The sequence below is a fragment of the Phalacrocorax carbo genome, chromosome 7 (assembly GCF_963921805.1).
Source record: "Phalacrocorax carbo chromosome 7, bPhaCar2.1, whole genome shotgun sequence".
In the NCBI taxonomy this organism is placed as follows: Eukaryota; Metazoa; Chordata; class Aves; order Suliformes; family Phalacrocoracidae; genus Phalacrocorax; species Phalacrocorax carbo.
Genome location: NC_087519.1, coordinates 15,968,829 through 15,996,406, shown reverse-complemented (window position 1 = coordinate 15,996,406; position 27,578 = coordinate 15,968,829). Strand labels below are relative to the sequence as shown.

At 36.6% G+C, this 27,578-nt stretch overlaps 1 protein-coding gene across 8 annotated transcripts in view; it reads right to left on the bottom strand.

Moving 5' to 3' along the window:
* Positions 1–27,578, bottom strand: part of TCF12 (transcription factor 12) — a 218,303-nt gene that overhangs the window by 86,513 nt on the left and 104,212 nt on the right. For all 8 annotated transcript variants that reach the window (XM_064456502.1, XM_064456499.1, XM_064456495.1 and 5 more), the window contains one exon: positions 24,521–24,623. In XM_064456502.1, coding sequence (XP_064312572.1) covers positions 24,521–24,623 — 103 coding nt within the window. The remainder of the gene's footprint in view (positions 1–24,520; positions 24,624–27,578) is intronic.

Below are 27,578 nucleotides of genomic sequence, written 5' to 3'. Positions count from 1 at the left end.
CCAACATAAAAATTTGAGCAAAACCAAACAAATTTAAGTTTCTCAATTCAACTGAATTAACTCCCTTAATTATTCTTTACATACTGGCTCTGCAAAAATGCTCATGCGTTTAAAAAGCCCTGCGTGCTACTTATTCCCTACCACCTTCTCCTCTCTCCCTGTGAGAGCACTCTTGGATTCCTGGTCTTTGCAGTGAGATTTATGATTTTCGCTATGCTGTATGAAACAGTATGTGACACAAAATGATGACCAAAACTATTCTGCTTTGAGCAAACCTTTTGAAGAAAGGTAATAAAAAGGATTAAGACTGCTACTGAGGTGTCTGGACCTCTCCATTTTTAGATTAAAAATTGCACAGTGAAACATCGAATCATTGTCAGAGTTCCATGCTACAGTTGTACCTTAAAACTCTCACTATCAATGTTAATTTAATTCACATGTGTGTTCTAATAGAAAAACTAAGTAGTACTGAGGTGATTTAAATTGTGGAACTCTTACTTTTAGGGTTATATTCACGATGTCTATTTTAAGAACAGCTTTGGAAGGAGCTGATGTTTTATGCAGTGAACTGCTATTTTCCCAGATGAATAAAATATCCATTCTTTGGCTCACAGTTTCCATGACACTAAAAACAAAACATTCATCGGCACCAACTCAGTGTTTGATGGTAAATGCAGCTGCAGCTCACAACAACTCGCCGTGTATCTCAGCCCCCCCTCAGTTGAACAGAGGCACTATATTTCCCCAACCCGATTTCATTGTTTTACAGACAAGCCCTTTCTTGCCAAACTCAAACATTTCAAACCCTGCTGGTGTTCTGTCTTGAAATGAAAAGTTATTTTCATTTCAGCAAGTAGTGATACTAATGAAAAGTCTTCCAAATTATTGAACAAAGCATATAACCAGAAACAAGAGTTTGGTAACAAGAACATTTGCCCCCACAGTTATGAAGAAATTTTTGGCCAAAGAATGTCAAACTTTGCTCCCTGTTGCAGAACCAACTCACTTGGTTCAAAGCGAGTTGTTGAAGAAAAATATTACGGGAACCATTTGAAAACTCATAAATTGAGAAAGTCACATGGTAGTTCAGAGACAAGGTACAGCACTCAGCTTTCAGTGCTGCTTCTCTCCCCAAAAGGAGCATTAAAGTGCACACCTGCCTTTAGAGCAAAAAACTTCATAAGACAGCCTTCTGCTTTAGGGGAAGATGTAAGACTCCTATTAGTTAATAATTTAATCCTGTCCCATATTAGCAGCTTTTCATCTGGTTTGAGATTCAGTTTAAGTACATGATCACTCACCTTTTCACTCTGGTCAGCACACCGCTCCTACTCACACCTTGACTTAATCACATTGGCCTGATTCTAAAAGGCACATTGAAAACAGGACATAAACAATACTCCACACCTATTAGAAGCATTTTTAGGCACCAACTCAGTAAAGCAACTAAGCACATATGTGCTCACAAGCATACAAATGAACTAAATTCAGCAGGGACGGCTCATATAATCTAAACCATACATTTAGGAGAATATTGGTGGACTAAAGACTGATTACAGAGAGATCTGACAAAGAAGGGTGTATCATCTCAGTTTACTCAATGTAGTTTAAGAAATTCAGTCAAAATATCTAAAAATCTTGAAAACGTACCATATCAGTAATAACCAATTTGCAACTCAAGGGAAGTGCTATTTTAAGCTAGAAACTAATTTCTATGAAGTATACAGACTGAAATCCATTCTGGTTTTGAATACACCCTATCCAAATGAAGAAACAAAGTCGTGGCTCACAGCATGAACATGTTTAAGGACAAGAAAGGAGACAAACATCCACATTTAACTACTGAAATATTATGAAAATAACTTTCCAAGAAGAGTTTGAAATGGAGGATAGTTGGTGGCACATGTTCAGCTCTCTCAGGGTGCTCCCCTAACTGTAGCTATTGCAGCCTCTCCTGCCTCTGCTGTTACCAAGTCCTGCACTTCTTCCCACTCTGCCCAGCTGCTGCTGTGGTGAGAGCTCCCTCTCCTGTTTTAATGTACTCTAATCACACTGAAGATTGAGCTACTCACATGTATACCAATCAGACATATCTATGGCCTTGTAAGAACCGTCTACATCATTACAAAAATCATCAGATGGGAAATATAACCTAAAGACATTTCCTTATACCATAATGGAACAAGACTCCCCTTCCAACCAAGTGCCTTTAAAATACAGCTTAAGAAAGAAAAACATTAATCCAAAGACTGCAGCAATATTTATTAATAAAATATTAGAAAAACAAAAAAAAAAATCATTACTCTTTACACCCCAACCACTGACTTCAACTCGAGATTCAGCCGACACTTCAGGATCAAAGAGCGTTACAGCAACTTACAGTCAGAGGCCAGTGGAATTTGCTTTCAAGCATTACTCAAGAAATTTCTATTGATAGACTTTCTACTGACAACCTAACTGGACATTTAGAATATCCTTACACCAAGCCATTTACAAGACTGGATCATCAGCGCCCTCCCCACAGGCCACTACAGATTACAAGATTAGAAAAAAAGTGAAGCCTGCTTTTGTAGCTTTTCCAGAAGCTCAATAAACACAGCACACAGAAAAAGCAGCTTTCATATTGCCAATCCAGCACTTACATAGTCACAGAATACTAATGACTGGAATGTAATCTATGTTGTAGGTAGTTATCACTGTAACCTAGGAAGAACATAGACATCATTTTGCAAATACAGTCCTGCAGACTTTCCTTGGTAGGTCAGTAAATGCTGATACAGGACACAAATGTTATTTTCAAATTTTCAATTCTATTAAGTGTTTGCTGAGGTTTCGACTCTTCTTTTCCTTCTGAAGTCAAAAAGGAAACAGAAAGTCCAGAGGCTAGTAGAAATGGTCAACTCCACTTACAGTTCCAGGAAATAATTTTCTTACCTACATATTTAAATTCTTCAAGTTTATTGCAACACTGGTGCAAACTTCCCTATCCTAGTGTTTCCCAAAGAGTGGAAAACATTAAGAGAGATCCACCAGCTGACTGGCATACTAGACACCATGCTGTTCTTCCTCTACTTCAAATACAGAGCAAGTTTTATTAGAAACATTAAAGATATGTCATGTGTTTTCCTGAGACTTTTTTGAACTGCAGCGGCAGTAGCAGATAAGGGACTCCATAGTAAGAATACAAGCAACAATGCCCTTAAATCCACAGTAAATTCCCACCTGGCTGTGATTATCACACATACAGCCTGGTATGCAGGGGGAAGATGAATGAACCCAGAGAAGCTTTTTAAAGTGTAATTTGCAGCATGAAAACCTGAAAAACCCCCCATCTCTTACACTAACACAGATTCTTCATAGTTCAATAGTTAGTGATCCTTTTTATAGCTCCCTTCTTACAAGCAAATTCTTTCTAGCCGTTTACTTTCTGAAACTTAGGATAATGATTAGAGATGCTAAATTGGGATGTCAACCTATGAAGTCAGCAATGGGGCAGGGAGACTGGACAGACAAACAGTATCTGTTATAATCACAACCAGTATCCTTCTTCCCCAACCATGAACCATGTCTTCTCCATCTGCTCAGGTACTTACCTCAAGAGCTAATTAAAAAAATGACCAAATTGATTTCCATGTGATAGCGGATCAAAGAAAAAAAATTATGGCAGCTATTTCATTAAGGAAGGTAAAGATTTCCAGAGTCAGAAAACTACTGTTTTAAAAGAATTTCCAAAACTGGTATCTAAAAGACGTCTGCTTTTCAGATAGCAAAGCACCCAATTTTATTTGGACTATAACTCAATCACAAGTGCACAGGAATGCTGAAGCCATCTCATGTAGCTCTATTTGAAATCCTAAATATGGATTTATGGCCCTGATCCTTCAAACAGCTACATACATGCTTAACGGGATTATGTGTGCTTAAAGTCTCTTAGATGTAGAAGTATTTGTAAAATTAGGACTTACCTTGGGCACGTAGATCATTCAGTAGGACGTACTAGGTTTATACTGACTTTTGTTACACTCTAAGACATTTAGACATTTGGACACCTCCCATTGTATCAGGCAACCACTGAAGTAAACAAATTAACTATTGGAGCAGTATTTTACTTCCTTATCTTACAAAAGGTCATAAGGATTTTTTTTTCCTAAAAGAAAACAGGGTACCATCAGAGCATTACTAAAGCACCAGAATGCTAATTAAGTAGTTATTTGCTTATGATAAAAAAAGTAATGAAGTAAAAAAAAATTCAGAGATTTGTTTCAAATAGCTTTTTCACACTATCTTCCAACACAATATATTTCTAGAACTGGAGCTATACTGAAGTATTTCAAACAGTGAAACCACTTGAGAGGTTATTTGAAGAACCTCATCTGTGTATGTGTGTATAAGTAACTACACTTCACCTATGTTTCACTGTATCCAAAACAGTTCAGCTGCATATATACACAGTTGCACCGAGATTCTTCCCTGAATAAGACCCATTCTTTGTTTACTACTTTTTAAAAAGTCTTTTCTTTTTTCCCCAATTACAGGCAGGAAATAAAAAGAAATGCATCTCTTTTATGTAAAGTAAATCCATCTGGATGTTTGCTGCATCCTATATTATAAACTTGTGATCCCCAACCAGAATGAGTTATAGTGAAGCTGCAGGCAAAATTGTCTCCATATACCACAATCCATTATCCCTGTCAAGTTAATGTTCCATGTTGAGCCATATGGCATGGGTACACACTCAACAAAGGAAATTCCTTAAACTTGTTATAATCAGCACTTACAGTCATCCAAAAAAACCTGACATAAACAGCTTTAATGTGTTTTGTACATCTCAGTTGATATCCATGACAAAAAGAGGAAGCTTCAGGGGGAAGAAAAAAAAAGTGGGGGGGGAGTAAAGTTGCAATAATAAAAAGGGAGGGGGGAGACAGACACTGTACATTTCATAATTACACAACGTTTTCCTTAGCAAGTGATTTTTCAATTACAATAAAGCTCAAGGCTCTGGACACTGATATACTGTGCCAGATTAACATGAAACAGGAAAAAAACCAAAACACCAAAACCCCTACATCAATATCTCATTTTCAGTGCAAATAAGAAATGCTATAGTTTCAAAGTGCCTGACTCATGTAAAAGGTTCTCAATTAAAAATTTTTTTCAATAATTTTCAGTTTTCCCGACTTCAGAGAGGTTTCCCTTCAGTTGTTGGATAATTACCAAGAATTTAGCGGTCCTTCATTAATAATACAGTAATTTAAGTAAAATATCTTTCTGTGCATTAAGGGTAGGTCACAGATGAATTAAGGACTCCCAGAAGCCTCTGCTACCTGGCACAACCCATCACATCAAGCCTAAGTCAAGGTACAAATAGAGCAGAACTTCATTCCAGCCCCCGCAGTGACAACAATAAAACCCTGAGAAAACACACTATCAAATACTGAACTCAGCATCAATTTCTGTTAATTACAGCCTTGTCAGCAACGTGATTATTCAAACAGCTCATGCAAATGTTAATGAGTCCTTATTTGCATATTTATTTTTTCCTTTGTTGAAATGTCATTGATTATTACATTCTACAATGATGAATGCTGCTGATGATGTGCTCTGATATGTAATTAGTCATTAAGTGGAATGAATAGATCAATTATGAAAAAGGAGTGAGATTAAGAAATATCAAACAAGACCGCCCAATGTAACTATAGAATTTTTTTTAAAGGAACTAAAATAATTTCTTGGCATTTAAAGTGCAACATCAGTAGTTTTCAATAAACAAACTACGACTTTTCTGAGGTTAAATAAGATGTTCCATATGCACTGCTACTTGGGTAATCTAATTACAATAGCAGAGCACTTTTGTAAAAACTAAGAAATCTGCAGAGTTAACACGTAGATTTTGGGGTTTGGCTGTTGTATCCTATCCCTCCCCCAGTTTTTTAGATGTCCCAAAGCTGTTCATGAGCACACCACAGATAACCTAATCTTTTAGCAGAAATGAAAACAGTGCTTGCTGCACTTGCAGCAGCCCCACTTTGTTCTCAAGGCAGAGAGTCGCACTGCCTTTTGCAACTGCCTGCTCTTGCTAGTGCTTGCTATTTGCAGATGAAGGGAAAATGGGAGAGAAGAGGAAGGAAGGAACGAAAGAAGGAAAAAAAAACCAACAAAAAAACACACATTACTGCAGACCAGATGGGAACATTCCACATGACCAAACCAATCAATCACCTCGGTGGGGCGCAGGTGCAACACAGCCGTGTAGCAACACACCATTTCACAGTCTATCGGGCACAAACACATGGTCACCAATCAATGGCACCCCCAGGACCTGGGAGGGGGAAGCTCTCTCGAGCCTTACTGGTCCATGCCTGATGACTTCATAATCACACATAATTTCATTCACTGGAGGATACAAACCAGCATTCTAATAACCTTCCCCCGAAACCGGTCATGTTGTGCATATTAATAGAGTGCCGTGTAGAGCTGAACCACCAGCTCCACACTGCAATCTGAGCTGAGCCTGCAAGAAGGAAATGACCTGAAGCTAACAACTACTGCCCAAGGAAGGATAGTCGGCTCAGACCCAGATCAATGGCAACATTATTCATTTTGCCAAAATAAACTGTGCACAGCACTCGTACCTTTCACAAAGCAACCCTTGAACAAAAGCAAGCAAGCAGAGATAAAGGACAAAGCAGGATGAAAATCAATGGAAGAATGTGCTTCTGTACTCGGTGATATGTTAGACAAAATTCTGAAACAAACAGGACCACTGGTAACAAAAAAAGAGTTAAAACTATAAAAAAATTACCTATATGCTTGCCAATGCTCTCAGTGAAAGAGATTATTTTCTTTCAAAGCGAGAATCAGATTAATTTCAAAACAAGCAGATAAAATATGCAACGTTACATGATCACGCTGCACCACGACTTGAACCAGAGCATTAGCTGCTTTTGACTACAGCTTGCAAAAAAGGCCAATTAAAAATGTTAATTGATTTTTATGTTATTGAAGACTTACAATAAACATTACAGACATAAGGGTATGGAGACATTTTGGCCAGAGCTTATCACACTATACTGTTAAGTATTTGCACTGTTAAAAAGATACTCGTGAAACAAATGTTACAAGGAGTGCATCTTGTCTTGAAATTACGTTATGCCTTGGGGCTAAAAAGTAGAATGAGTGGCAACTGAAATGCAAAAGACAAACTATTAATACGCACTTTCCACATTTAGGATGATGTAAGTACTCTGGTAGGTAGGACTCTCCACTATTTGGTATCAAAGCAAAAAGCTTAGTTTTACTTTTGTCTTTCTTAAATTGATTCTATGAAGAGCAGACACTTCTGAATTATACAGTTAAATCGGGCAAGTCTAGCATCTACTGAACCACCTCAGCTTTGCTTTCAGGCATAAATTGCTGAGAACTATTTGGAGAATTTAAGTATAGTAGGCATGATAAGAGTATGGTTGTAAGGTTGCACTCTGTAGCACTACATGTTGCTTTAGGTCAATGACAATTCCTCCTTTCCCATCCAGGAAGCTATACAAGGGGACCACAGGATATTTTAATTAACTTATACAAGGAGGGCAAAAAAAAAAAGTCAAAAGTAAAAAGCACAATTTTTTCATAGCTGGAATCCAGATAATTTTGTGATTTATACTGCTGCAGGCCCTTTTATCTTGTTTCCTTGGCTTCCCCCCTTCCCTATCTCAAAGATCTCAGAAAATTGCACAAAAACATTTGCATTTTGGTTTCAGTTCAGGGTCTTGGTATGATTCACCTTTACACAGGGCCAAATCTGCATCCTGTAATACAAAAAACCCACGATATAAAGGTGGCGGACTTCGTGGTGTTAGAGGAGCACAGAAGGGGTAAAGAACAAATGTAAACAGTATCAAAGGAATATTCACATCCTTTTGCAGAATTATGTTGACCAGCAGCAGATGAAGGACCTCCCTCACTAGAATACAAAAATCATTAATCAATAAATCATTAACTTAGGGGCCAGTTCTATTCTGGGCACTTTTACAGAATGCCAGTTACTGTAGTATCTGGGGAACCTACAATGTTAGAATATCTTCTTTAATAAGATCAGGTTTTTAGATTAAATTCAGCTTCTTTCACTTTGAAAGCTCTTGAAAAGAAATTAAAAATGTCATATAATGAATGAAGTACTAATATTAGTCAGACTTCATATGCAACACAGGGCAAGCTGATGGCTATGCTACAGACTTGACATCTCTTAAGAGGCAAAAAACTAACAGCTGGCGACATTCACACTGAAAGGGCTGGGAATAGTTTGGCAAAGAATCTGAACCAAAATGAAAAAGCCTCAGTAAAGTTTCCCCTTACCTGGAAACATTAAGCAAGAGGGAGAACAAAGGGAGAGTTTGCACAAGTGTCCAGGCCAGTCTGAGCACCTCACCTGCCTTCCCAGTGCTCAAATCTTACATGCGTGAAAGCCAATGGCACATGTGTCTCTGGTAGGAGGTGCGCCCCAGACACTAAGCCTCTTCTGGTCCTCAGACAAAACTGAGCCTCTCCTCTCATTGACTAACGTGGGAAAGGGGTAGAGTTTTGCTTGCTTCTGACATAACTATACTTAAAAAAGCTAAGAAATACAAAGTGAGGGTTCAGCTCAACACATGGAAACTAGAGTACAAAGGGATAAGATTTATCAGAGAAACTTCCAAAGAAAGGGTATTCCAAGATGGCAAAAGGTGGCTTGCTTGTGAGCAAGGGGATTTCTACAAGGACAGGAAACCTCTGCAAACAATTTTTAAAAAGTGCATGGCACAGGTATCAGGGATCCAATTGCTACGTAAATTATATAGGCTATAAGGACATCAAGAGAACAGTAACAGATTTAAATCCGTTTGTTCAAATCAGCAAAGGAGTCATGACAACTGTAACATGAATTTTAATCCATAAAACAATATGTAACTCATGAGACATTTCCTACAGCAAAACACCCCAGTGAAGATTTGCTTATACTATGATTCTTACCCCTAAAATACACAGAAGCAGAATTATCAATAAAACATTATATATAATTCACAAGTACATAGTGTATAAATTACTAAAATTTATTTTGTAAGAAGTACCTCTGATTTATTCACTCACTAAAAATTAGACAAACACCACTGTTTGGAAAGAGGGAGCTAGAAGTTAATGAACATAACAGTTATTTTAAAAACAAACACCACCAAAAAAAACAACCAAACAAAAAACCCCAACCAAAACAAACAAGAAAACCAAACACTAACGAAAAACCCAACTCACCTTGTCAGTACAATGGTAACTGGTTACAAGGTTAACTTGAAATGGATTTCTGCAAGCAGTACTTACAGTATCACAAATATAGCAAAATCAGTATTTACAATAGAGGTAAAAATGTGTTGGACCTTATGACAGTTGATAGCTAAGACTGAAACAATTTTGTGATTTCGAGTAAAAATGGTTAAATGAGATACAGTCAATGCAAATATTACCCTAAAGATGCTAATTTGCTCAGTATTTTAAAAAAGCTTTACTAAATTCATTCAACAAAAAAAACTGACAACAGCTAAAATTAAGTATATACTTCCGTTAGTAAATGCAATTCTTCTAAGCATTCAAATCCAAAGAAAATCTGTAACACTACTAAGAATGTTCTTGAACTACTACAGAAACATACAAACCCAGCTAAATTGAATCTTTTAAAGTTTAGATACAAGCTACTGCTTAACTGGTTCCTTTTATCTTATAATCTGTACTGACATTACTCAGCATTATCCAGGGTCAACAAAAACTACTCATTTTATGTTTTGCCTAACTGGATTCCTTATGATCAGCTGTTAGCATCAAGCAGTCCAATTTCCATTCATGCTTCACAGCTGGATTCATTATTGAAAAAAGAATAATAAACCTTGGCAGGCAATACTGGCTTTGACTTTAAAATAAGCATTTTTATAACTAATCATACTATACTTTCAGGTATTAAAAGAAATTTCATTCCAGTACATTTTTTTCATTGTAATTCAGACTGCATATGTTTAAGAATTTCTAGTAGTTGTCAAAGTTGCAAAAGTAAGAGAGCTAACAAAAGCAAAAGTTTTAATGATAAATTGGGGGGGGGGAATCAAGAAAAGGACAAAGAATTTATCTTCTGCCAGTAAAAGTCTCATTGCAAAGAAGAGTTTGAATTACATTGAGACCAAGGGTATTTTTTAAATTCATTTTTTAAAAAGGTATGAGGAATGTTTTGGGGGTTTTATTTTTACAGTAATTACTGATCAGATTCTTAAGGAGTTGATATCTTTTACATTCTCAAGGAAAAGAAGGATTTTTAAGTTACAGAGAGAATGCCTACACTACTTAAAGCTATTTTATATTTAAAGGCTGTTCTTGATAATGAAAATATCTGCAAGATGGAAAATTTTTATTAAAAAAAGAAAAATAAGAAAGAAAAATCAATATCCCTGGGGGGAAAAGGGAAATCTGAAAAATTTTTTATTTAGATTTGTCTTCCAAAATAGAGAATAGATTAACGGCTCTCCCAACAATGCTTATTTAAGCAAATATTTGAAAAGGGTCAACAGGACAGACAGCGTAAGTTAGAAAAGGTAGTTCTTTGTACACATGCAAAAGATGAAATATGGCCATCTAGTAATGTGCAGTTACAGTTCCACCCCCTTTTTACATCACTGCGAAAATGTGCTTGTGAAGAACAGGTGGATATTCTCAAGGGGGAGGGAGCAGAGAAGGTGAAGGGCCACCTCCTCACAACAACAGACCTTGAAAAGGGAGTTAGGGACTCCACTGATCACACAGGAAGGGGAGAACACAGGAATACTTATTGTCAAAAAAAAACCCCACCAACAGTCAAAAGCAAAAAGGCAGGAAGGGTAAGAATATAAAAAATAATTTAAAAAAGAAAGCTCAAAATAAAATTTACTTGCTGTAGTTTGTCACTTCCTATGTCTAATTTTTTAATTACTACTTCTATAAATTTGCAAAAATGGGAAAGATGCATCTTGCCACAACAAAATGGTCAATAGATATTGTTTTAGACCATTGAATCTGAAAATTGAACAACTGTATATGAAATTAAGTTTACCTGCTACAAACTCTGAACTATTTAAAAAGCATTAACTGCATTAAATCCTAAAAACACTAAGATATATTTTTAAAATGTTCTTCATGGGGTGGTCCTCCAGGCTCCCCACAGTAAATTTATGGACCCCTGAAAGGAGACAGTAGACCAGATATCTATTCAGTATCTTGAAACTTCAGGTTTTATTACCAGCTGCCACTAATCCTGTCTTACAGGCCAATATAACCAAAGAATGTATCAAAAAAGAGAGACAATCACAAAAGCTATGAAACTCATTGCACACATAGGTTTATTAGCAATAAAGAAAATAAAAAAAGAAGTAAAAGAAACAGGGAAAACACATTTTGGACAGTATCCTGCAGTTGCAATCATTTGACATGATTCTTGGAACAAACTGAATTAATAAAAAATACAACTTAAAACAAGTTTAAAGTGATATTGTCTTTTCAAAGCCCAACTAGTTCTTCTTGTACCTTATTTCTGATTTTGGTCAACAATGTCCTCTGCATATGCATTTCTACAATATAAGCCCTTTTGTTATTTACAAGCAGAAATGAAATGTGAAGAAGTTTGGATTTAGTACTTTCTAAACCAGTCACAGCAGAGTAAGCTCAGATGTCTAGTCAAACAGAACATCCTTAGGGAGACAGAGCCACCCCAGAGGCTTTGTGGCTAGAAAATCTTTAGGCAAAGTAATTCATCATGTGTGGCAAGATGACTGTGACATCTAAAGATTCTTGCCTTGAGCAGCATGGTACATGCTACAAGGGATCAAGCATTCTGAAAAGCATCCACGCACATCTCAGAAGCTTCAGTAAAAAGGACATGTTTTAAATAACAAAATACTGGACAATAAAAATGTATATGTGAATTTGCTTTATACAGGAGAAAACTATGAAGTTCTCCTTCAGCATGTCTGAATCTATGCTGTTGACCTAACACATAAAAAAGAGAATTTTTACTAATTTTGCACTCAAACTCACTCTTTCAGAGTCTAAACAAAGAATGTTTTAACATCTGGCTCATGTTACTTCCTCCAATGTAACTAAGACAGCCTTGCAAGTTTGTTTAGAAGTTGGCCATCAATAAATGATTATTTTTTCACTTTAAAACATGTTTTCCTATAGTGGCTTCTATTATCTTCTTTGTCCATTCACCCCAACTTCTACCTTTTCTAACAGAGGATCAGAGACATAGTGCAAATACCAGTAAACTGAAGTGAAATAAAACACCAAATTGAAGAGCAGCGATTCATCAGGAGAAAATTTTATGCAGGCCCCAGTAATGTGGTGGGTTTTTTTTTTGTTTTTTTTTTTTCTTTTTTTCATTTAACCTGTGCTCTAAAGCATCATTATTCCCTTGATAATTCCAGCACTGCTATCAAACTGAAAGCTATGTTTTTTGAAAGTTGCCTCTTTCATATTGCAGAACATCAACCAAGCACTGAAGAGCCAGCTAAAATCAGTATCTTGAGTTCAAGCCATTTGTGCTCCAAATTTTCTTCTATTTATGTAAAATGAGGTAAATCACTACAGAAAATCCTCTGTACTTAAAAAATTGTTCTTTACCTTTACTCTATTCTACCTATATTGCTGAAAGCCCACTGCTTATTGTGCATACATAGGCAAATTATCCTACATAAAATGGTTACCAACTGGAGAAATATGTGGGCTTTTTCCTTCTGCCAACAAACCATGTTCCTTTTCATAGTTTGCAACTGTAACATAGAACCAACAAAACCCAGCAATATTTCTCTTCCGGCCTCTCACCCTTTACCCTCTGCTCCAAAATACTGAAGGAACATGTCTATACTCAATTCATTTAACAGCTTTATAAAGCTGTTGGGTTTTTGGTTTTTTTTACCATGGACATTTTGAACCACATTTCTAGGAAGATACATTTCTAATGTAATAGCAAAAATATAAATAAAGAGTATAAACATATACTGGACAAAAATATTAATTACAATTGTGCACAAGGCTTAGTGACAGGTAGCTGTCAAACAAAGGAACAAAATCATACAGTAGTTTGGCACTCAAGGCTGAAATCATTGTGAAACATGCACGGTTTATAAACTGTCATTCATGAATAAAACCAGTGAACAAAAAAAATTAAAGGAAATGCAGCCAAGCACCAGGAAGACAAGCCAATCATCGCTCCTCCTCCCACCACTCTCAGTAATCAAACAAAACAAAATAACCCCCAAGCTCCCAGTACGCTGGGCAAGAACAACATAGCAGTGCAAGGTAAACTGAGCACTGCATGAACGACTGGCTTCAGACTGTGATCTTATAGATCAACCTAAAGTACCCAGAAAAGTGATAGATTCAGACACCTGAAAAAAATGACATGTAGATTTCTCAGCTTTGTTATTTATAAAGTTATATTTTAAACACTAGTAATGCTAGTGCCATTCATCTTACACTTAAAAATATCAATCCTGGAAGATGTAAAGAAAAATTGTTTCAGTGATGGTATAAAATACACTAGCAGCCGTTACACCATAGAACACAGCACTGCTGAAAACAATACCACCTTACCTATTATTGAGAAGAAAGATTTAATTCACGTCAGGTGAAAGGATGACATTTCTCCAAGTACAAAGACAGACAGAATTGTATCCTAGAAAGTAAGAACTCAGTTTCTGATCTTGCATATCTGTACCAATTTCAGTATCTTTCAAACCTGAAGCTGTATAATAATGCAAGACATCTATATAGAAGTAAAATCTCCTTTAAAATTCAAATAGAACTTCTAAATATGCAAAATAAAATATCTTTTTTTTGCCTGATAGGTAGAATATTAAGGTGTGCTAAATGCTTTCTATAGTATAACACATATGTGAGCTTCTGCAAACTGCTTTGAAGTTAGGGTGATGTGATCAGAAGACTCTCTACAATATTTTGTAAGGGAATGCAGCTTCTAAGATAGGTAAGGCATATTTAAGAAATATGTTTCTGTAAGGAATTAATTTTTGTAAATCTCTATTCAAGCAGGTCAATCAACCTGTAGTTTAAGCTGGAAAGTACCTCAAGACTCCAAATAAATACAGGAAGAAATTATATCTGAGGTGACAGCTTGTAATAGACTAGCAATATGTGAAACAAATTATGTCATAGGAAAGAAGTTAATCTGGTCTGAAACAGAAGAGTTATTTATCACAGCAAAATAATAAGGCAAACTTCACTTTGCTCCTACGAGGCAGAAAACGTACTTAAAACTGCAGTACCCTGATAAAAGTGAACAAAGTACACTCTCCTATCTATGCAGAACATGTCTTTAAATATGATACAAATTTATTTATTATACAGTCATGCACTTCAGTATTCAATGCAGACCCCAGGGATCAGCCTTGAAGCTTGCAGGACTGTTAACAAGTCAACAAGTCACATATTCCTCTCAAGACTTCTGCTTTCTGTATCCCGTTGTACAAGAGCAAGAAACTGCAAGACACCTTATTTGTATTGCATCTGTGCCTGAAGTGCCAACCTTATTTTAGAAGTCTCTGTTACACTGGGAATTAAACTAAAATTTCATTACAGTTATTGTGACAATAGTACTGAATTTGCATGTGGTCTGTACAATCCTAATTTGAATCTACACATTTTACATTCACACGTTACATGTTTTAGTGCACTTGGTTCCCAGCTACCTCTAAGGCTCATGGCCAGACCTCAGCAATTTAAGGAAAAACTCTAAAATTAGTCTCAACTTATTTCAATAGTAATGAAATACTTTGTTTCTTCCCCATTCTGATTTCAATGAACTTTTTTATTTCTTCACTGAACTTAAGGCTACTGCTTTCTTTAAAGAAATCAGTAGCAGTAATCCCAAATACTATCAGGTTTTTTTAGTTCTGTATAAAAAACAACATCACGTAACAGGTTGTATCATTCCCTCTCCATCTTCAGATGGGAGACCCCTGTGTCTGCCAAAAAAACCCCAAGCAAACGGCACCCTCCCTCCACCAAATGCCATCCTGGTGAAGCTTCCACACGTAAGGATAACAACATTTCTATTTCTCAAAGATGCCCTCCATCTGGATGCCTAAGAAATAACTCTGCAGAATTTTCAGCTGACTTCCCAATATAAATATATGCATTAGAGTGACAGAAGCTAAACACCCATCTGAAAGCCACAGCACAGTTAGCCTTCAGAAAAGTGTAAAAAGACAGCAACCAATAAAACCTCGCAAATAAAGCAAGATATTACCATCACTTAAGAGAGTGTGCATTTCTGCTACGTGACAGTCTTTCACTCACTTTTCAGAAACAAATCTTTGGTGCAATACTAGACTGAAGTGAAAGTGTCCAGATGCTATTTTCAAAATGAAATTTAAAAATTTTGTTTTCTTTTGATGATACTTGTTCTGTTAATCCACAGTATAGCTGAAGCATTTCACACCTACAGCAGAGCTTACAACTCTAGGGAAAATGCAGTGGCCACTCAGGCAACTCACAAAAAACAATAGTAAAGGTCCAACACCTTTCATGCACCTAAAAAATAAAATTACATCTTTTAGAGGCTCACTCATTCAATTTCATCTGTTTTGCTTTCCCCTCTGAGGTATCTGTGTATCTACACAGAGTCAGGTTTCCAGCACCAACAAACATTTGACTCACTAAAATCCAGTCTCTCAAGAAAACTATTAACAACTTCGAATCATATTAATGCAAATACTATAATGCCCCAAATCACAAAAGCCACTTGTTTTCGCACAAGCAGCCTAGTTACAACATTTTGGTTGATCAGTTCAGAAGTTAATCACTGGATACAGACTGCTGCATTTATTAAAAATTGGACTGCTAGCAACTGACACCCTACAGCTACATGCAGGCAAGAATGAAAAAAATTAATGGAATGAAATGGAGATTAAGTAAATTATTTTTATGCACCTGGTGATAAGCAAATATCTTTATTGCAAAACAAAGACAAGCCATGAAAAATGACAAAATTATCTTTTAATCACCAGTGAGCTTTCTACAGTCTCCTATTTGAACAGGATAATAGTTATTATGTAGATCCCTAAGCAACTGCCTCATGGGGAAGTTACATCACCAGTATGGGAAAGAACCACCCCCTCCTCCCTTCTCCCTGGAAAGGAGCTTGGTGCCTTCAGACAGACTGAAATTTAAAATCCTACAGCTTCACCCAGCTGATCCCATCCACTGGAACACATCTACAAGTGCCCAGGGATGGCAGGAACCACAGGAGAGAAATATGCCCTTTCAGCATTTCATGCACCGATGAGCCTTGTAACAGATAAACATACCCTGCAGCAGCTGAACTGACATATTATAACAAAGAAGAAATGCAAGACTTCAAAATTTCATCAGATTGCTATTTATTCCTCTTTTCAGAGGCGGAGTACATTGTGCATAAATCAACACTCAAATGTATCAGACTGCATTAACTAAAAACCAAGCTTTGCAGAACAAACTTTATCAGAAATAAAATATTGCAAAATTTAAAAGCCACTGATTTGCATGTTTAAATTCCCAGACTGGCAATTCAGAAGTACTTAGTATAACAAAAATTCCGGGTTTAAGTGTGAGACCTTTTTGAAGAAGGCAACATTTCATCTTCCTCAAACACAATTAACACTAGGTGCCATTTTTTCTCCCATTAGGGCACAGAGCAAGCCCACGGGTCACCAGAACTGCAAGTTCTGCTTGTGGGACACGCTGTGGAATTGCAGGCTCCTATGAGTCCTGTGAAGGTACCCTGTGACACTGGTAGTATCCAGTGAAAAGGTATCAGCAGCTCTTCCTGGGACAACATTAAATCATAGTTTGATGGATTTTCAAGAACAGATTTCTTTGCTTTCTTACTTGCCAGAAGAAAAACCTTTGTTTTTGGTTTTTTCCTTGAACCACAGTACTGCAGACTAAGTCTGAAAAGAACTCCAACTCTCATTTGGAGATTATAAACATCTTCTAAACTTGCCCAATACTACCCGTGATCCTTAGTGATAAACCACCTCAACACTCCAGCATACTCACATAGTGAGCGGATCACTAACAGGGAGCAGGGAAGGCCAACTGCCATGCACCTGCTCCCCCCTTCTCCACCTTCCTGTGCCAGAAGCCGACCAGGCACAAGGCCTCCTGCCAGCAGCAGCAAGGGGAGGTGGAGGAGCAGGCAGGCAGGCAGCTGCAACCACGCACCTACCTGGCAGACCCACACCTGAGCACCACCTGAGGTGGGTTGTTAGGGCCTCTCTGCCACAGCTGCTAACTAGGAAGATGATGAAAGTCTCAAGGGGAAGACAGCACAATCGGACACATGTGCTACAGCATAACGTTACAAAGGACATAATCTCCCCACTATATTGCAGAAAGCCTTGAGGTATTACTGTATTTAAAGAAATGTTAGGAAAGCTAGTTGATCAAAACATTACTGTAAACAGAAGGGAAAACTAAGCTTAACATACACTTTTGTGAGCAAAAACCCAAGGGTAAAAATGCCCTGCACTTAGCACTGTTACTAAATGACTGTGTAATTTCATTTCCCAGAAACCCATTAGCTTTCACAAAAGGAAAATGAAGAGCAGATGAGAGCAATTCTTTGGTGTGAGTGGAATTTATTTAATGTAAGGGGGGGGGGGGGGGGGGGCGGGGATAAATCTGTAAGTGTACCAACAGATACAAAACATCACAACCACCATGTTGGGTCCAAGGTTTCACAGGTACAACTGACAAGAGCATGCCTCTGCCCAACATGCCATGCCACAACTGGAACACAGCCAGATGCAGATGTACCCCAGAACAAAAAGAACACACATATTGCTAGCATATTCTTCTTTTTTTTTTTTTTTTAAAAAGGGACCTCAATTTATGGAGTTTTTATATATTCCTATATGAAGCAAATAATAATGTGTCATTATCCAGAAGAGAGGAAGACATCACTGAAATGTAACTGAAAACATTACTCTGGGTTTGAAATTTTCATTGTAAACAACAAAATACTACAAAATTCACATTAGGCTTTTAGCCAATCTATACCATTATATAAAAACAGTGCCAATCTAGTAATTAAGCACAGTGACAAGCCCCAAAAGGAAAATAAACATTTTGAAAAGGAAATTTAAATACAAGCCTGCCATTTATCAGATTTGTCATATGCAATGATTAGGAAAAAACTAATTTTTTACACAACATAGGCCTATCTGAAGCAACAAACATGTGGCTTTACTGGGGCTTTAATGCCAACACTTCCTTTGGGAAAAGCAGCCATGATGCATTACATACAGCGGGCATCTTGATCTTTTTAGCTTCAATAATCAAAACAGTAAATGATTTTATAAGATGTAAACAAAACACTGTGAAATTGTATTATGCCAGTTACTGCAAAGTAAATTTCAATGAACTTTTCCAGCATAGGAAGTTTATTATCTATGGCTTGTGGTAGACCCCTGTCTTAGAGCAGGAGACTTGTCCCCCCTTAAGTACTGTAACCATGAATGATCTTATACTTGTGTCTTTTACTATGAAAAAATTTTCTGAGCTCTTAGCCTACAGTAATATTTGATGGATAATTACGCACTATGTGAAGGTTATTAGCTAGCCTTTTACAACTTTCTTTCAACTTACTGCCCTCCTCCTGTAAAATGAGGTGAACCGAAGCATTTGTCATAATCTTTACTGTGACCCTATTTCATCATTTTCTTCTTTTAACATTTTCCTTTTTCTTTCTAATGAATTATCTGAAGGATTCAAAATAATCTGTCCCTACCATTCTCCAAGTTACTACCAGTGTAACCGAGTATAAATTATTTCGGATCAATCTTACCATTACTCGTGTCTCTGGAGATCATTTCCCTTGTGATGCCTATTTTATTCCATGTGTAAAATTAGTAATGATGACAGAAAGCCATTCAAGGAAATGTGACTATTATTTTGGACAAATACAAGATCTGCCAACTCACTACTCATATCTGCCCTCTCCCTTCCCAAAAGGTAATTAAAACAAGATTCCTAGCAAAAAATATAATGGCATCTTTCTTAATATTTGCCATTTTAATAGCTATTTACCCATGCTTGCTTCCTACTATTATCTTCACTATGATAAAGTCATTTGATATTAAGCTACCTCTTGATTCCAAAATTATTTTACTGAAGTGTTACTGAGGAAGAAAACTAGCAGTTCTCCTGAAGATTAGGTAGATTTTTAACTGAGAAAGAATTCAGATGCATGCCTCTGGAGAGCAGGTCTTATGAGGAATGGCTGAGGGAGCTGGGGTTGTTCAGTCTGGAGAAGAGGAGGCTGAGGGGAGACCTTATCACTCTTTACAACTACCTGAAAGGAGGTTGTAGCGAGGTAGGTGTTGGTCTCTTCTCCCCAAGTTACTAGTAATAGAACAAGAGGAAATGGCCTCAAGCTGCATCAGGGGAGGTTTAGATTGGATATTAGGAAAAATTTCTTCACTGAAAGAGTGGTCAGGCATTGGAATAGGCTGCCCAGAGGGGTGGTGGAGTCACCATCCCTGGAGGCGTTCAAAAAACAAGTAGATGTGGCACATGGGGACATGGTTTAGGAGGCATGGTGGTGTTGGGTTAATGATTGGACTTGATGATCCTAGAGGTCTTTTCCAACCTTAATGATTCTATGATTCTTTTAATTGTATTTTGAAGTTCAAAACCTTCTCCTTTTACTAAGAATAACCTTTCCCAAATTAAGGTTTAAAAGGCTTACATCACCTGTTCAAGAGCAATATAAATAGTGGAAAGCTTACAGAGGCTTTAGCTATTTACCACATTGCTTCAAAAAACACCCCTAACGTTCATCTTTAAAAATACTTACCACACTATCCAAGCCAACTGGAGTGCTTAACTTAAAAGTCAAACAATAGATTTTATAATAAAAATTAGGCATAGTAATTTCACTAGATTGAAAGACACACTGGCAGAAGCACAGCCATTCTTACAAACCTACACAATTAGGCAATCAAGTCAATTAAGTGAACAGTAACTCTAGAGTCAGAAGGCATCCCAATCCAGATATTGATTGCTCATTTGTATGACTAATCCACAAAATGAGTCTTTAGTTTCACAGTAACTTGAAAGACTACCTTTGAAAATTCATGGAATTTGGCCTCAACCCATCAAACACCTTTCTGCTCCTGCTGCCCTTAACTCCACACAGCAGTTTCTACCCAGCATATACCTATTAACCACCTGCTACATTGGTACAAGACAGTTAAATACTAATACAGGGTAAAACAGATAGAGAGTGTGTGTATATACATATACGCATACACAATTTACTTGCAAGCCCAGTTTTGTGAAGCCTGATGACAAACCACCTGAGTGATTCAAGTGCATTGAGTACAACCAACATTAAAGGGAATCACACTGTAAAAAACCCAAATGTATTATTCAGCTTCCATTAGAAAGTATTATGTTTGGTCCTTTCACCTAGTTATTTCAGGCAGGACAAGAATCAGCCTTACCCTTTATATTCACATTATAAGTAGTTACAGTATAAGAAACTACTTTGATTAACTATATTTTGATTTATAGCTCTAATTACTGTAACAAGCTTCTACTCCCCGCCTCATAAATACTTCCTGAGATGGTCTTGACTTCCCTGCATTGCCAGGTCCTCCATACTCTTAATGCTGGCCATAAGAAAATACCACAGCCATACCTGGCATGAAGCAGAAGTTAGTTTCTTAGGAAAAGGAGCACAGTCACCACCTTGCTAAGATACTAACAGAGGTGAGTGCTACAACATCAATAGATGATATGAAGTAAACTAGTAAGTACAACTCTGCAGCTGGTCTACTAGAGTCAGTGAGTAGGTGAGGTCATGAAGATGCAAATAACCTAAAATCCTCCATTCCCACACATTCAGAACTTCTGATTATGACAGTTTCCAGTTATCTTTTTTGACAGGTCTTCAAACCCTGTGACTAGCCCTGGAACACCCCGACCTCTAAAATTTAACCCACTTAAAGCCTAAACCTAGTTGGTTTAAGTTAAAGAAATTATGAGAAAACAAAGATGTATGCTTGAAAGAAAACTTGGAAGAACAATCTCTCTACTTCAAGGGATGGACTTCAACATGGCAAGCTTATATTTAACCATCACCTTTTCACTCACTACTGACTAAAATTTTTAATGACTTTCTCATGTACAGGCTTGTGGAACTGCATAGTACACAGGCTATGAACGTGGAGTACAAAAGTTTTGCCTTTATCCTTTCTACCTCTTGTGGAAAGACATACACAAAAAAGAAATTACGTCACCCACTTCAAATTTTCAAGAAGGACCAATAAAAACCCCTTTAACCTGTATTCAAGAATGATCTGCTCTCTTTCTTCCTGGTAAGCAGAAGTAGAAAAGCTCAGCAGAATGAAGTCCGGGGAATAGTACAACAGAAGATACAATACCACATGCTTGAAGTGTCCTAGCCAAAACTTACCTCTACTTGCAAATGCAGACTACTAAAAGGCAGCATAATTACAAAGAGTACAAAACTATCCTTGCAAATAGTTTTCTAGAATGTAATTAAAACAGAAAGAGTTGAATAAGCAGAGATCATCAAGTCTAAATGGAGCTACAATACCACCAATATATCTTAGCCTCATTTTCTACATATCTCTATGGATACTAACAGACTATGCTGGTATGAACGAGATGCAGTGCTTTTACTTAAAATACAAGCAACGGCCCTTCTTTTTTTATACTAACAAATCAACAGGATAATTCTGGACTTCATTAGTGAAGAACACTAACCAAACCAACATAATAGCTTCATTTCCTCTGCAAAACACTTCAAAAAAAACCTCTAAATTAATATGGAAATGCATCTTTCTGTGGCAAATTGTTCATTATTGAATCATTATCAACTCTTCTTAGACAAAATTTCTCTCTTTTGCTATGTACAAGCTCATTAAAATGTTTGAGAGCTCCATCATTTAAGACAGTGGCACTTTATAATCCGCTATCTCTTCAGGCAAATATGCTTACAGCTGAACATAATACACAAAATAACAACATCCCCTTGACACACAATTCTTTCTTTTAATGGTGCTCTTAAGTGTTGACAGCAATGGTGAAATATGTTGCTGGCTTTTTTTTTTTAAATTTTTGAACTATTTTGGTGATGTACTTCAGTCATGATAAAATGTTGGGAAGGGACGTGTGTCTTCGATCTTCAGCGTGGAACCCCAGACACTATCACTCCTATTTGCCTGGTGAGATACTTCCTATAAGCTCATCAAATACATGTTCTTAGCCTCCAACTCCTTAACTTCTGAAGATCACAGAAGAATCAGTGCATTACATCATCTACAGTAACCAATAAAATGGATGGTTTCATTCTGTTTATGGGAACATGTCCACAATTTGACATTAACAGAGTGTGTAATATTTTTCTGTCTAAAAAATTTAAGCAGAAATCTCGTTTTTCTTTTTAATAGGCCAAAAAAAAAATCATAAACACAGTTAGAGGTACTACACAGAAAACTACTAAAAGTTGTTACGTAGCTTTTATCATTTCTGTCTCCAAACTTTCAGCATCAACTTCAGATATGCTGCAAAATTTAATGATGTGAAAGTATGATATACAAAGCTGCATCCTATACCATAAGTAAAATGAACATAAATTTTTGTTATAACAAGTGGAATACTTTTAAAAGCATACTTTTAGAGTTTTGAGGTGTACATTTCTTAGAGATATATATTGAAAGCATTACAAAACTATTACAGTTCACAGCTGCTTTGGGTAAGTGACTGCCACATACACATCTTGCAAGTCATTATTTCTCTCTACAAAGCTACCTCAATGGAGGAGTCTTCTCAAATCTGTATTAATAATGTCATTCTGTTATGTCTAATGGAATCACCTAGCCATCTCTTCAATAAAACTGAAAAACTAAGAAGATACAGTTGCACCAATTATTTTCTTCATATATTTAAAGGCATATATTGCTTATAAATTGGATGGCTGAAAATAAAATAATGAGCAAATAGTTTGCCTTTGGTAATACAAATTTTAAAAATAATCACTCTTTGCTATATTTTTTTGTAAAATCAAAATCAGAATCAGCTACAAAGCCTAGAGCCATCCAATACATGCTGCCAACCAAAACACTGGAGAAGCAATTGAAGCAACATGTCTTTTTTGTCTCCTGTACTTAAAAAAGACAACATATTTGAAACAGTATTGGGGGGAAGTTTTACCCTACTTTATCAAAATAACTAAGGGAAACCACAGTTTAGCTTTACTGTCTTCAGATATAAATATCATTGGCCAATTGGCATGTACTGTCTCTATACAAAGACTACAGTTATTTTAAAATTACATATTTTCAGGTTAATATATGAAGGTTTAAACGGAATTCTGGTTTCAGCAATAGCTTTGTCTTTGGCTGCCTCTATTTATGAGAAGATTAAAGTAGTAAACAAAGACTGAGCAAAGTAGTAAGATATCCAAAAGAAATTGCAGACCACCAGGATTTGGATTTAGGTAATCCACTTAGATTACCATGGCTATGTCTTAAAAGGACAATACTCAGATCACAAAATAGGTCATGTCCACCAGATGCAGAATATTTAAGTGAAACAATGTCAAATGTACAAATTCGAAACAGAGTCATCCCTAAAATTAAGATACAAGAAAAAAATTGTCCCAAGACCACGCATTGCCAAACAATAAACATTTGGAACATCAAAATATTGATTTCAAAACTAGAATAGGGAAAAGAGTTTCAAACAATGCCATCAATACATTAACATATTTCAGGTAACACAAAATGCAGGCAACGAATAAAAAGCTTTTGATACCTAAGTCCACAATATAATACACATTTTGCTTGCTTGTTTTTCCAGTTTCAAAAGCAGAAAATCTTGGACACCCACAGGCCTGGAAGCAGTAGTAACATTTGCCTAGCAAAATAGGAGTTTGCATCTATTTCTTAGAAGTAACAATGTTTCTAATACAACAAATACAAAAGAAATCAGAAAATTAAAAATACGAGGCAAACCCTCAAATTATTAACTGAAGAAAAGTCTAAAGTAAGTTGGTATGTAGTTCAGGAACCAATAGTGTTAGAAAAAAATTTTTTACATGCACAAATTAAAAATTGCTATAGATGTCTTCTCAGAAGTAGTTATGGAAAACTCAGCTTTAAAATAATTTAGAATTTACAAGAGAAATCTAAAAATCCAGTCAAAATATATCAGCTTTCTAAATAAGCTTGAGAAAATCTAGGTGGTTCCTTCTTAAAAATCCTGGACATTGGCCTTTATGAGGAATTTGACCAACATAAAAACATTTCAATAGGAAAGTCAGTGTTGCTATGAGAAACAGAGCAACTTCCAGATGCTTGATGTGTCAGGCCTAGACAAGGGAATGAAAAATATCTCTTTCTGACCAAAGAGGCTTTGAAGGGACACTCGTAAAGAATTACCTACTTACCCATCAGATTTGAGTTCATGAAAGGTGTCGGGGACAATCCTTCATGGGGCCCTAATCGACTGTCATTCAAGTGATCACTGTAATGAGGACTGTCTGCAAAACCCTACAGAAAAAAAGACCACAGTATTAAACAGATTATTTGGCAGCCCTGCTAATTGAGTGTAATGACACTTTCCTAATTAAATGTGCAGAGTCACAATCATTAATCACAAAAGTTGGCTTTCGGGTCTATCTCACAGAAATTACTCGCACCCTGCCCACATTTTACTTTCTCCCCATCAAAGAGAAACCACATAATTTCTTAATAAGCTGTGTCCTCGTGGACAATATTTCTAAAAATTGAATAATACTGGGATATTTTGATATTTGAATCCTCTTAGTGTTAAGTCACTAACCACTGAGAGCATAAAATTAGTCTGAAGAAGTTGCAACTGATTTTTTTCCCCCAAGGTTTCTGTTTGCGTTAATAAAACACCACCGTAAAAAGGTCAGGAAGAGTCACTGACATTACAAAAAATGTTAGTGCAAATGAGAAGAAGAAATTCCATTTCCCCTTGCAGCCTGCTATTAACGTTACAGGTTAATAGGCATTTTGACACTATCACATTACTAAAGCACACAGCTCACGAACAACAGGTTTACTTCAAAATAGTGATTAAACAAACAACTGTCACCTGATTTGCAAACAAGGACTCAAACTGAAATACTGTTTTGCACTTTTCTAGCATTAGTATCGCCAACTTAGCAGGCTTGGATTGACCCTTATGTAGTTGGGAAACACTGGCTTATTGAAATGCATAGAGACAGAAAACACAGAAGCTCTAGGATGAACGTATTATTTAATTAACCCAGTTAAAATTCTCTTTTGTACATTTTAAAATGATTTCAGCTTTCCCATATAAAGGAACAAATATGGTATTTGTTAGACTCATCAGATGTGCACTGAATCACTTATTTTATACTAAAACATGACAGACCCAGCACTCAAAATTGCATCTCCTTTGTAGCCAAAGCTTTGAAAAACGTTTCGTAAACGTTATCTTACAATTCCCACTTACTCAATTCTCTAAGTCTGGTAAAGAGAAACCTAAACCTCAAGCCTAATTAACGGAGATGGGGAAATTGTTCACAGCTACCAGAAACCACCCCAAGTGCCCTGCAACTGTAAAATCAATCACTGAACATTTATCGTTTTTTCAGACTGCAGGCTCACATTCGAGACAACATTAATGGGGCTGAAACAGGCCTCACTATCTTTGTAGGCATGCTGTCAGTTCTACCAAAGGGCTAGTAACTGAGGGCTAAATAACTGTCAAATTGCTACCACTGCTTACGGATGCATGTCACAACTCTTGCTGCTATTTGGCTTTAAAAGTAATCTTCTGGGAGTCCCAACTCCCAGATGAATCTTTGGCTGACTTTATCTGCTTCAGAATTGGCGATACACGTGTGATAGGCATTTAGAAACAATCTTAGTGACATTTACAACTTGGTTATGACCACAAGGGTGTCCTCTGGTAGCCATGACCTAGCCCCGTCTATCAGACAAGCAGCATGTAGCAGCAGCTGCCGAGGAAATGGAGTGGCTCCTAGCTAAGGTCACCACATGTGGTTTATTTTCACGCTGAAATGAAACAAAAAAGAAATTAAATCTGCTGAATAAAGAAACAAAAATTCAAAAGTAGAGGACGAAAAAAATAAAGCTTCTAAGTAGGTATCTGGTGCTCTGCTTATACTTGTTATTGTTTTTTTAAAAACCTTTTCCCCTAATATAATACATCAACTATATTTTATTTTGAAAAGAAAGAAACTAGGAAGGACGCTATGGGTGATAGAAGAAAACCCATATCTCAGACATTCAGAAAGCGATGCCTAGATGAGCCCCAGAAACTGAAGTCTTCGAGAGAGCCTTATTTACAAAGTGAACAATAAAACTACCGAAAATGTAACAGGAGTAAAACTTTTTTCATACACGGTTACACATCACTCAACACAATCTACCTAATGCACAGGATTAATAATGCTCCTCTGCAAGTTAATATTGTATATTAACCCCCAAAGTAGCGGACTTTGAGAACTGGGTGTGTAGTTTACACAGAAAGGAATGCTCTTCCTTCTACCATCAGAATTCCTTCAAATAATCCTTTACATGTTCTTTTCATATACCCTCTCAGTTTCCCAGAACACACTTGCACCCAATTACCACAGCATCACAGTTATATTTCTACACCACTACACAAATCAACTACTTGATCTACCTGGAAAATGCTCCAAGTAGTTCTTCAGAACACTAAAGCCACAGAAAACAGAACATTTACAATACAAGGGGGTAAATGTACTAACGCATATGCAAGCACTTTAAATAGAAATTTTTTTTATGTACTTGAATTCAATTTCAAACTAAAATTAGTTGTGTCAGGCACTTCATTCTTCATCATGCACTACAGAATTTACACTTGGGCAAAGTGTAACCTCTCTCAGCCTTCATCTACAATAGACCTATGTAAAGAGGTCTTCACTTGGCTGTCATCCTTGACATCAGTTATTCAGAGCCTCAGTAATGAGTTATGGATTATCAGATCAAGCGGCAGAGTTTTGTTTGGGATTAGAAACCCTGGGCTGATTCCCACATATAAAATTCACCCACACTAAATGAATATAAAATAACCACACACACACACAGTTTTGATTTAACAAACTTCTTTGCACTTCACAAAAACAAATTAAGCAAGATCAGAAGAGCTCTAAGGACAGTAATTTAAGTCACAGAGTTATTTCAGAGCATTCTTCACATTTAAGCTGTGCTTCAAATAAAATTGTATTCCTGATACCATTCCTTGCTTTTACATCGGTATTGATAACTTAAATCATCAACAGCATAAAGTTCTACTGGGAAGAGCTGTAATCAATCATAGATAAAAACTTTAAAAGCTTCCAAGAGCTTCTGAAAAGCTTCTGGAAGTTCTAGTCATACAACCAAGGCTTAAAAAAAAATATATTTAACAAATATGGTAGTACAAATTTACAACATACATTTACTGCTTAAACAAGAATGCAG